The sequence below is a fragment of the Sinocyclocheilus grahami genome, unplaced genomic scaffold (assembly GCF_001515645.1).
Source record: "Sinocyclocheilus grahami isolate Dianchi unplaced genomic scaffold, SAMN03320097.WGS_v1.1 scaffold1164.1, whole genome shotgun sequence".
NCBI classification, from domain to species: domain Eukaryota; kingdom Metazoa; phylum Chordata; class Actinopteri; order Cypriniformes; family Cyprinidae; genus Sinocyclocheilus; species Sinocyclocheilus grahami.
In genome coordinates this window covers 269,603-282,640 of record NW_015506343.1, presented here as the reverse complement: position 1 = coordinate 282,640, position 13,038 = coordinate 269,603, and the positions used below count along the sequence as shown (strand labels likewise).

Genomic DNA, 13,038 nt, shown 5'->3' with positions numbered 1-13,038 from the left:
AAGGGGAGGGGGGTGGGGGGGGGGGGGGGGGGGGGGGGGGGGGGGGGGGGGTCAGAGGTCAGAGGTCACAGTCAAAGCCCTTTGTTCATGTCTCACTGCTCTTACAGAGAATGGAGTGTGTATAGCTCTGGTTAGCTATTGTTCAGTATCCTGTGTAAGTGCATCAGTCATTAACATCCTCACATGCTGACGGTAATTAAAGTTGGAAATAAGCAGCTTTTCTGATGAGTCCCAGTGCAGTGCTTCAGTTAAACCGAACTGAACTCCAGATCTGATTTGTGTGATGGTGTGTGTGTTTATTGTACCCTGCACCACCAGTCGTCCCAGCGCGGTTCTCCTCATCCTGGTTCCGGGTCGGTTAGCGGAGCAGACGTACACACCTGAGTGCTGCAGAGACACGTCTGAGATGATGAGGTTACCTGTGCCCAACACCTGGATGCCCTCCACGCCGATGGAGCGACCGTCTGACAAACACAAGCACACAGCGTCCAGAAATCGAAAGTTAATAACTAAAATACATTACAATTAATATAAGTTTTAAAAGCTGAATGTCTACATGAAATATTTTTGAGCTTGACAAAATATTTTTTTTTTAGATTTTATTCATTTCCATGAGTTTTCCAGGTCTGGAAATCACACTTTTAAAGTGAGTCTTCCTCGTGTTATCCAGGGTTTCCAAGACCATGAGAATTCAAAGACCAAAAACTGATGCATCGCTATAGTTCGCCGGTGTAGACACTTATGTAGTTATCGTTATAACTATTTTATAGTTCTGTTATAGTTGTATTACATTTATCGTTATAGTTATTGTTATCATTATAGTTATTACGTTCATTATAGTTACAATCATTATAGTTATTGTTGTTTTATAGTTGTTATTATTGTTATAGTTATTGTTAAAGCCATTGTTATTTTCATTATAGATGCAATCATTATAGTTATTGTTATAGTTGCATTATAGTTATCATTATAATTATTATCTTTATAGTTATTATTGTTGTTATTATAGTAATATAATAGTAATAAGGTATTATGTACATAGTAATATATTATAGTATAGTAATTGTTAGCTATTATTGCTATTATTATCGTTATAGTAATATTGACATAGTTATTATTGTTATCATTATAATAATTATCGTTGTTGATATAGTTATCGTTTTAGTAATTATCATTATTGATATAGATATTGATATAGATATTGATATTGTTATCGTTATTGTTATAGTAATTATCATTATCACTATTATTATTATTATCATTATAGTTATTTTTATAGTTATAAATAGCTATCATTTTAGTTCTTCAAAGACATTAAGCAGGTGTTGAATGGGTGGACTGAAATTAGATATCTCGAGTTTGAGTTATTTTTGTTGTTTTAGTCGATTTTAGCTCATTTTGTCATCTTGAGCTGATAATTTGATTTTTTTTTTTTTACCCAGCCTGCTCCAGGACACGATGGGCCGTGGGTTTCCGGTGGCGATGCACTCCAGGATGGCGGTCTGGTGAATGTTTAGAGTGAGATTCTGCGGCCCAGAGAGAATCACCGGCTCCTTGTAGAGACGATTAGCTGCGACTGAGACAGAGACAGAGATGGGTCATTCAGAGATGCTCAGCGGTTCGGACTGTATCATCTGATCATCAAGGACGGCCTCGGCTTTACCTGTGACTGACAGCTGGGCCTCGTGACTGTAGCGAGTGTTTGCGATGTTTTTAGCGACGCAGCGGTAGCTGCCGCTGTCAGCCTGACACACTCCTGTGATGTGCAGGATACCGTTGGGCAGGAGAGTGTACCTGAACACACACACACACACGACAAAGTCAGATTAAAGCTACGTTAACACCAAAATTAGTTATTGTAATAAATTGTGCATAGCGGAGTTCACACCACAACTATAATGACACAGAGGAACGATATCACTGGAATTACATTCGGAGTGATCAATGTTTAGAGTAAACATGACATTATTATCCACTGGTGTAGATGCTCATATAGTTATCTAGGGATGTGCCCAAATAGTGAATCCGGATTCGGAAAGGCACGGAAAACGAATAACGTGTTCTACGAAGCCACTAAAGGGACATGGTTAGCCGCTTGCTAGCGGTAGCCTGTTACATTACAGTACATAACTTTTCACTCACCACATAAACGGAGTAAGGAGAGATGACTGATAGGACGATGGCGAATGATTTGCAGATCCTGAGCACCACTGACAAAAATCTAATCTTGTGAAATGTGTGTTAAGTACTGGTGCTCCGTAGTATACACAGAGTACGTGTGATCGCGAATCGCGAAAGTAAAAAGCGAGCGCACATTCAAAAGCGATTTCAATGCCCCGCATGTTAATAGCGGCTTCCTGACACCCGCAGTTTATATAAAGTAGAATTACCCAATGGCATACTTGCGAGAGAAAGCATTGAAATATATATTTTTCTTCCCATTTCATATTTATTCCCTTTAGGGCTTCCGTAGAACACGTTATTCGTTTTCTGTGCCTTTCCGAATTCGGATTCACTATTTGGGCACATCCCTATAGTTATTATAATTATAGTTAAAGTTATCGTTATTACTTTAATAATTAAGTAAATTAAGAATGATCATTCTTACCATTATAGCTAGTGTTAAAGTAATTGTTATCATTGTAGGCATAGTTGTCAGTGTTATTGTTAGTTATGGTTATCATTATAGTTAGTTATTGTTATAGTTTCTATAGTTATCATAATAGCTGTAGTCATTGTTATAGTTATTCTAGGTATCTTTACCATTATAGTTATTGTTATAGTTATAGTTAACATTAGTAATTGTTATATTTATCATAGTTCTCACCATTATTGTTACCATTATAGTCAGTGTTATTGTTTCTGTTATGTTTATAGTTACTGAAATAGTTATCATAATCATTATAGTTATATGTATTGTTATAGTTCTCATTGTCATTATTGTTATTACTATAGTTTTTATTATGTTTATAGTCATTATCATTATAGTTATCAGAATTACTATATTATTGTTGTAGTTATCATTTTAGTTCTCACTATCACTATTGTTATCATTTTAGTTATTGTTATAGTTTATTGAGCCTTAAATGCAGATAAACCACAGTGGGTTTCTGGCTTAGAGAAAAAAATTGTAAAATGTCAACACATTGCAAGTTGTAAGTTCTGTTCAGCATATTTGATATATTCTAGTGTTTGTTTCAGGCTTTATTCATGTACGAGAGTGTGTGTTTAACCTGTTATCATCAGCATTGAGAGTCGTTCTGTTTCTTTCCCAGGTGATGTTGGCCTCTGGGATGCTGCTGACGGCGCAGTGAAATCGAGCGACACCTCCCTCGTCCACACTCATGGATTCTGGGTGCGTGTGGAATTTGGGAAGTGCTGAGAGAGAAGACAAATGCTCAAGTTACAGATGCTCAAATCCCTCCAGATACTGACCCTAAACCCCTCTAAAGCCACCAGCAAACCACATTAGGCTGGTTTAAGCAGGTGAATCAACTCTTGATGTTTCTCCTAAAAAACACCCAGGAGAGTAAATGAAATCTCTAGGAGAAGCTATTAAGATATCACAGTGCTTTTTCTTTCTGAAGTGTGTTTGTGTCACTCACAGGCCAGCTGCACATGTGCTTTGCGGCTGATGAGCAGCCCATATCGGTTCTGCGCTGCACAGTCGTACTCGCCAGCATCGCTCTCATCACCGTCACGCCGTTTCTGGAAGTTCCGGATCAGGAGCGTCCCGTTATCCAGCACGGCCACTCTGGCTCCCAGAGGAACGGGAATGCCATTCCGCCGCCAGGTGATGGTGATAGGCCCCTCCCCCTCTACCTGACAGTCCAGCATGAGGGGTCGGTCCCTCACCGCGATGACATCACTGGGTTCTTTGATGAAGGCCAACTCTGAAGCTCCACCCAAACCTGAAGGACCAGAGCAGGAGAGCGTGATGATGAGGAATAAAACACAGAGAGACATGCATCTGAAAAATCTCAGAGCAACTGATGCTTACGAACGATTCAAGATGAGGAGGAGGAGGAGGATGATGATGAAGATGGTGGTGATGATGATGATGATGCATCATGAGAGATGATGAAACCTTGATGGAGGACACCTGTTACTCACATAACATCAGATATAACATAATGCAGCAGAACCGATACAGAACTACACGAGTAAAGCTTAATAATCATATCAGATTAACTTAACTTTTTAAATTCAGTATGTTTTCCTCAGTCAGTATTTTTCTCTTGCTTTCCAGCACAAATATAAACTTTCTTAAATCTAGATACATTTACTGGAGAGGCAAAATGACACAAGTTGTCTTGTTATTTTGAGAAATTGGGAAATTAAGTGAGTTTATGATTAAGACAAAAACAAATATCTGCCAAAGAGGTGAGAAAAATGAACTTAATTAAAAGGTTGAATTTTCTGATCCCATTGGCAGATATTTATTCTTGTTAAGCATAAATGCACCCCAAAAAACAACAACACACACACACACACACACACACACACACACACACACACACACACACAAACATAACATTTATACAGTTGTTAAAGTTTTTGGAAAAGGGGTGGAAAATTTACTAAAGTTTTCAAAAAATCTTGGAAAGTTTCCATAAAACTGCTCTTTTGCAACCCTATTGGCAGATATTTATTCTTGTTTTAAGCATTAAAAAACTTACACGCAATAAAACAACAAACAAAATGTTTATCCAGATTTTTACAGTTAAAATTATACTTACTGCCAGTAAGTATAAGAAAGTGTTATGAGAAGTATATAGAAAGTGTTAAATGATCTGATATTAGCTGTTGACTTGGAAATGTGGGTTTTTGGTTCTTCTGGGTCTAAGCTCAGCTCTTTTGATACTATCGATCATTTTATCTTATTGAGAAGATTGGAGGAGTATGTTGGTATTAAGGGAACAGCCTTAAGCAAGTTTTCATTCTATCTTAAGAGAAGATCTTTTTCTGTAGCCATTGATAATTTTCCCTCTGTCTCTGCTGCATGTACACGTGGGGTATCGCAGCAGGGTTCTGTTTTAGGACCTTTTTTGTTTTCCCTCTATCTTCTTCCTTTAGCCAAGATCTTTTGTAAGCATCAGATCTCACAGCATTTTCATGGAGATGATATAAAGCTTTATCTTCCAATGAAACCAGATGAGAACTAAATTACTCTATGACTGAAGTGTTGGTTTTGGGACAGCCTGAATGTGCTGTCATCCTTTCCAGAACCCTGCATCCTATAACTAATACTGTAGGCACTTCTGCTAGGAATTTGGGTGTTATTTTTCACTCGGCTCTCAAATTGAATAAAAAGATTGAAATTCAGTTGTTACATCAGCATTGTTTTGGCTTTGGATGGTCCAAAATGCTGCATCCAGGGACCAAAGAGAGTGATCGTTATAGTTATCGATATCAGATATTTGTTCTTGTTTTAAGCATAAAAACAGACCTCAAAAGTTGAGTAAAACCACAAACAAAATGTTAAACTCCATGAAGTGCATTTTAAGAGTTCAGATGCAAAAGCCTCTGAGTGCCATTTGAAATTCTCTTCTAAAATTAGCATTTTTATTAGACTCCTATCTGTGTGTAGGCTCAGTAATTTCACTTTAATGGCAATTAATAGGTTCCTTTCAGGTTCAAATTTCAGACGACATGTAGAGGCTTTTGCATCTGAACTCTTCATTTCTGAACAGATGTGTTTAAGCCAATGCAGTACTAATGCAGCGATTAGGTCTGTGCATTTTTAAAATGCTGTAATTAGATTCATGCATTATGTACAGCACTTTGGTCAACTAAAGTTGTTTTAAATGTGCTTTAGAAATAAACTGAACATTGAACATATTCACATTCGTGAAGAAAGTCATGAAGTTTATTTAGTCCTCAAACACACTCTTGCATCAGTAGATGGTGTTTGTCTTGTGCTTGAGTTGCTTATGTGATGGAGGCAGGGCTGGTTAGATTTAGAGCATCTTAAATCAAAGTGATTCATCTCCACTGAACTTAAACTTGACTTTGGGCCGTCTGATTGATGGCTCTTTCAGAAGCACTCACACAAACACACACAAAAGCCCAAAACAGCCACACAATGCGACCCCACCCCACCCCCCCACAAACACACCCTCCAGATCTGCCCCGGCCCATCATTCCTGCCCCGTCTGAAGAGCCATCTGCCCCTCCTCCGCCCCGTGGCGCAGCGCGAGGGTGACTTTCCCATGCCACCGCATCAGTCAAACGCGCCGCACGCCGCCCCTCGCAGCTGCCAAACACACAACAAAACACTCCGGTCACACTTGAACTTGAACGCGCTCGCATGGAAAAACCAGACTCATGCACCTCTGCGCTCGTCTGGCATCTGGACCGGAGTCTGACCTCAGAACATGAGCCGGGCCTCCTCAGACCAGATGAACTTCAGTCTGTCCATCAGACTCTCTCTGACAGGAATTAAATGCAAACCTCATCAAATTCTCACACAGGATCCAGAGAGCAGCTTCTGCCTGGAATCATGGGACTTAACAGACATTCCCAAGAATGCTAACCAATGTTGGGGAAAGTTACTTTTAAAAGTAATGCATTACAATATTGCGTTACTCCATAAAAAAGTAACTAATTACGTTACTTAGTTACTTTTTATGGAAAGTAATGCGTTACGTCACTTTTGCGTTACTTTTTAAATCTGGACAGGGCTTGCTTGTTTGATTTTAAAATAAAAAAGTTATATTTTTGGCAAATATAAAAGCCTTTCACACCAAAAGTTAAAAGAATGCGCCTCAGGCTGAAGGGAAAGTACAGTAGAATGCAGAAGAAGACATTTCAACACACTTCAGCAATAAACAAAGACACACAAATGTTCGTCTAGAGTAATTTGTGCTGATTAGTACGGTTGAACTGGATCATCGAAGACATTGGTTAATAGAATGGGATTAAATACATAAAGGATATTTGTGTTGTTTAACATTTAATTATTGACTAATCAACTGAGTTGCATTATTTTTATTCATTTTGAGGAATACTGAATCTGTTTTTTTTTGAGTGAGATGAATTAATGCATATTCATATTTATTTTAGAACTACAGTAACATCTTCTGATTTCTCTCAACATGGGGACAGGAGAGCTGTCAATCAATAAATTTGGAAAAAAATTAACTTGCGTTACTTATTTGAAAAAGTAACTCAGATATTCTCTTGTCAATTAAAAAGTAATGCGTTACTTTACTAGTTACTTGAAAAAAGTAATCTGATTACGTTACTTGTAATGCGTTACCCCCAACACCGATGCTAACTATAACTATAAAGATAACTAATAACAATAACTAAAACAATATAACTATATTAGTGTCCACACAAATGGGCAACCCAGGCTCATTCGAAATATGTGCATCTAAATACATTTCTGCAGCACCCTTATTATGTACCTCACAGCACGTTTCGCTACAGTTTCAAAGTGAAACGTCCAGTGAGTGGTGCTAAAACACGGGTTCAATACGTGACCCTGGCACCTATTTGTTAATTTGATATAGGAACTTATTGCTGTGTTTGTATTACGTTGCTTCAGGTACGTATTGCGGTGGTTCATAATTCAAATATTTGAGGAGTGTCGCTAAAAGTTGGAAAAATCATGTTGGAAATATCCCCTACACCAAACCCAACCCTAAACCTACCCGATAGTGTTAACAAATGCAAAAGTGATATAAAAAGGCATTTGTTGATGCACAAATGCACATTATCATTTGCTACCGAGCAAACCTATCGAATTAGAAAACTCATGCATTTGAAGCTGGATATGTGTCGACAACGTTCAAATGCATCGGTTTGGCACCTATTTGTTAATTTGATATAGGAACTTATTGCTGTGTTTGTATTACGTTGCTTCAGGTACGTATTGCGGTGGTTCATAATTCAAATATTTGAGGAGTGTCGCTAAAAGTTGGAAAAATCATGTTGGAAATATCCCCTACACCAAACCCAACCCTAAACCTACCCGATAGTGTTAACAAATGCAAAAGTGATATAAAAAGGCATTTGTTGATGCACAAATGCACATTATCATTTGCTACCGAGCAATCCTATCGAATTAGAAAACTCATGCATATGAAGCTGGATATGTGTCGACAACGTTCAAATGCATCGGTTTTCAAATCTCGCAGCATGTTAACATTGTTTTGAATTCATAACATAATATTCCTCAAGTAATTATGCAAAAATTAGGCTTCATTAATCGAAACTGTGGACCTGTAAATGTGTGAAAAGGAATAAAAATTGTGGGAGTTTTACTGCCTCTAGTGTTCATTTCAACGGGAAACTGCAGCGATTTTTATGTATACTGTAGGTATGTTTTTTGAGTTTCGCAGAAATGTAGGTAGAGGCACGTATTTCCAATGAGCCTAGGTTTCAAATGGGCAATAACTAGTATAATGAAAACTATAAGAACAACTACAATCATAACTAGAACAATAATGATAAATATGACAATAACGATAACTATAATAATAATAATGATGACTATAACTATATTGGTGTCCACTCAAACAGACGGTAACCTAACAAAAGCTACAACAACAACCATAACAATAACTACAATCATAATGAAAACTATAACCATAGCTATAATCATAATGATAACTATAATCATAAATATAAAGATGACTATAACTATATTTGCATCCAAACAAACAGATGATAACTATAACAATAACTATAATCATAACGATGACTATAACTATTAGCGTCCAAACAAACAGATGATAACTATAACGATAACTACAATCATAACGATATCTATAAATATAAATACAACAACTATAACTATATTAACATCCACACAGACAATAACTATAACGATAACAATAAATATATCTATATTAGTGTCCAAACAAACAGAGAATAACTATACCAAAACTATAACTATATTAGTGTCCACACAAGACGATAACTATACCGAAAACTAACAATATCTATAATCATAACTAGAACAATAACTATATTAGCATCACACAAACTGATGATAACTCTTACAAAAACTAAAACGTACTGTTAACAAAAACCATGCTTGCATCCACACCAATGAAAAATAACTATAACAATAGCTATAATCATAACGATAAATATAACAATAACTATGACAATAATTATAACAGTAACTATAATTGCGCCTGAACCAACAATAACCATAACAACTACTATATTAGTGTTCACACAAATGGACAATAACTATAACCATAACTATAAATGTAGTTATAACGATAACTATAACAAGAACTATTACGATATTTATAACTATATCAGCATTCACTGGACGATAACAATAATCGTGGAGACAACTATATTAGCATCCAGGATGATAATGTTCTGTTTATTATAACACGCTGCCGTTTTGACATCTGCCGCTCTAAATGCTTGCACACTTTAAAGTCAGATGGATAGTGATTGTACGGTATCCCACAATGCAATGCACTTGACTTTTTAAAACTCATTTGATCAGACTTTGATCAGACTTAAAGTTGAAGGCATTTTAATGCAAACAGTCTGCGTTGAGAGCTGAATTAAACAGCACACTGCTGTTGAACACTATAGAGTGCGCACTATGCAGTAAGTGTACTATGGTTAGGCCCAGAACTGTGCTGGATCAGATTCAGTGATGCTTGCTACATGAACTCAGACTCCAGAGACTTAGTAACTTTGAATGCTGTAGTGTTTGAATGAGACGGACTGGAGCGTCTGAAGCTGCAGCTGTTTTCTGCTCACAATAGCAGCCCATCCTCAGCCGTAAACACTGGATAAACGGGTTCAGAGAGCAGCTCCACCCCCATCGGCACACCGTGACCTCAGCTCCTAAAGGTCATGAGAGAATCCGCCGCTCCTCCTCCCGCTTTCTTCATTGTCTCTGGAGTGGCCGTGAACTTCAGCGGCCAATAAACACGTCAAAAACGCCATTAATGCCGTCTCTGTGGCATCTGCTGCTCAGACGAACAAATCTGAATGTCAAATATTCGTCTGTGTGACCATGTGACCCGAGGACAGAACCACACTTAGGCTATTTATGAGGAAAACGGCGTCACAGGCCGTAGTCAAATGTGTTGAATCTATTAGTGAAACCTCACAGATCCTCTCAATCCAATAACACTGATCACTAGAACACACCATCAACAAAAATACCACAGTTGACAGTACCATTTTTATGCTTTTTGAATGTGTAAAATTGTTAATACTGGCATTACCAATAAATAATATATATCATATTAAATGAATATGGTATTGATTCAAGTAAGGTCAAATTTATTTGTACAGCACTTTTCACATTGCTTCACGGCTTCTTTATAGAAAATCATGATGTTAATGTTTATATTATCTTAATATCTTCATGCATTATAATTGCATTTATCAGATTAGGGCTGTTTTCATAAATACGCAACCATTCCAAAGTTTAGGCTAAGTAATTAATTAATACTTTTATTAATCTAGGATGCATTAAATTGATCAAAAGTGACAGTAAAGACACTTATGTAGAAAACATTTTTTATTTATAATAAATGCTGTTCTTTTGAACTTTCTAATCATCTGTGAAACCTGAAAAATAAAATGTATCAGATATTGTGCAGCACGACTGTTTTCCACATTGATAATAATCAGAAATGTTTCTAATAATCAGCATATTATACTGATTTCTGAAGATCATGTGACACTGAAGACTGGAGGAATGATGCTGAAAATACAGCTGCGCATCACAGAAATACATTACAGTTTAACAGATATTCACATAGAACACAGCTGTTTTACACTGCAATAATATTTCACAATTTTTACTGTATTTTTGATTAAATAAAAGCAGCCTTGTTGAGCAGAAGACACTTCTTTCAGAAGCATTAAATAATCTAAATTATTCCAAACTTTTATCCAGCAGTGTGAGAGTCACATGTTTTGATAATGACGTGATTCCCAGACTTTATTTTGTGTGGTTTGAGAGTTTAATCGCTGCTCTATTATTGTCAGGATGAGGATGGAGTGAATGCGTGTATAGAGTCGTCTGTCCTGATTCTTCACGCTTTCAGACTCTCAGCGGGAGAATCGAGCGTTTAACGAGACTTACAGCGGCTTGTCTGTCTCAATTAACACTCATTAATGAGAGTGAGACATCAAAACTATGAGTACTGCTGGAGTTTGTGTGACTGATATTCTATCATACGCGCATTTCATATTATGCTTGTGTGAGCGTGTGTGTGTGTGTGTGTGTGTGTGTATGTGTGTGTGCGTGTGCATGTGAGAGAGAGAGAGTGTGTGTGTGTGTGTGTGTGTGTGTGTACCTAGTATTTATCACGTTATGGGGACCAAATGTCCCCACAAGGATAGTAATACTAGTAAATTTTGACCTTGTGTGTCCTGAAAACACAGTTCAAGCTTCAATTCACGCAACAGCTGTTAAAAATGCTGATACTGAAGTGAATTGATTGTAATTTTAAAGAGCTTTAGAGGTGTTTGTAACATAAGAGTCCACTGCTAGAGCAAACAAACATTTGCAAAATTTGGCTATTGACTGAAAACCTTACTAAATTTATTAAAATATAGGTCTAGTGTGACAACCAGCCCTGGCCTCCCCTACCTCAAGTTTTACTCTTTTACTGTTAAATACTTACTGTGTTTTTACCTCACAAGCAAACATTTTAAAGGTCTTCTTCAGCATTATTTGGGCAGTCCAAACATTAGCTAACTCATGCAGTTCTGCAGTTTTATAGCATATGTTGCCTTTTCCATGAGTAGTGTTTTACCTTACATTTAAGATTAAATCTATCCAGCACTGTAAATACTAAAGCATATTATGTTTTTTAAGGAGGCAGATAATATGCTCTATTCATATATCATATTTGGAAACATTTAGGATTCATAATATCAAAGGGATCCCCATTGTTGTGCACTTCTGAGATCTATTGCTTCAGAAATACTGACAGTGGTCCATAAATCAAGTTGTAACCTGGGTAATAACACGAACACAATACCTCTTCCCATCTGTTTTATGGCAAAAGAACAGTAATTAAGATTCCACTGAGAAATGTTGGCAACACAATTGAATTGAATTAGCAATTACTTCAATTTTGCTGAAACAAACAGGCATCACATACGCAAAGTCTGATTTTCTATTAATAATTTCTTGTGAATTATTCTGGAGCATTTAACATAGACTGAAATAACTACATTACAGATGTTTTAATTTATGTCTTCCCTTCTGGAGACACAGCATAGTGTGTTATTCTGTTGATGAATAGCTCTTATAACAGTTTGAGGGGTGTTGTAAATCAGCTGCCTCCTTTTCAGCAGTAGATTTTATACATTGACCATCATGCAGGGTAGTGAATAAGATTAACTGTGGTTTTATAGTCTCTTGGTTAGATGTCTATCACAGGTGCCTCATCACAGATGGATTGGTTGGTTAACCACTTCCCCGCCTTGCTCAGTGATGTAACTTCCTTTTTAGCTGATCAGTAGATTCACAGACATCTGTTTTTGGCTGTATGACATTAAAGGTTTCATGCACTTTCTCATAAAGATATCTTTGCTTTATTTATCCTTAAAGGTATCTTGTTAAAAAAACTCAATAACCAAACAGCCAGACTTAAAAAGTAATCTGATCTAATCTAAAAAATGAATGTTGTAGGCTACTTACATTCGTAACTTCAAAGCATCAATGTTCATAAATGTATTTACTAGGAGAGTCTAATATTACCCTTGCAGAGTGCATATGTGTGTGTGTGTGTGTGTGTACCTGGTATATATCACGTTATGGGGACCAAATGTCCCCACAAGGATAGTAATACTAGTAAATTTTGACCTTGTGGGGACATTTTTGAGGTCCCCATGAGGAAACAAGCTTATAAATCATACAGAATGAGTTTTTTTTGAGAAGGTAAAAATGCAGAAAGTCTCTTGTGAGGGGTAGGTTTAGGGGTAGGGTTGGTTTAGGGCAATAGAATATACGGTCTGTACAGTATAAAAACCATTACGCCTATGGAGAGTCCCCATAAAACATGGAAACACAACGTGTGTGTGAAC

At 37.0% G+C, this 13,038-nt stretch overlaps 1 protein-coding gene across 1 annotated transcript in view; it reads right to left on the bottom strand.

Annotated features, from left to right (window-relative positions):
• LOC107567515 (immunoglobulin superfamily DCC subclass member 3-like) overlaps positions 1-13,038 on the bottom strand; it is a 22,174-nt gene that overhangs the window by 7,545 nt on the left and 1,591 nt on the right. Inside the window, exons 2-6 of the mRNA XM_016253206.1 lie at positions 3,606-3,911; positions 3,234-3,378; positions 1,661-1,794; positions 1,439-1,579; positions 306-464 (exon numbers count right to left, since the gene is read on the bottom strand). Coding sequence (XP_016108692.1) covers positions 306-464; positions 1,439-1,579; positions 1,661-1,794; positions 3,234-3,378; positions 3,606-3,911 — 885 coding nt within the window. The remainder of the gene's footprint in view (positions 1-305; positions 465-1,438; positions 1,580-1,660; positions 1,795-3,233; positions 3,379-3,605; positions 3,912-13,038) is intronic.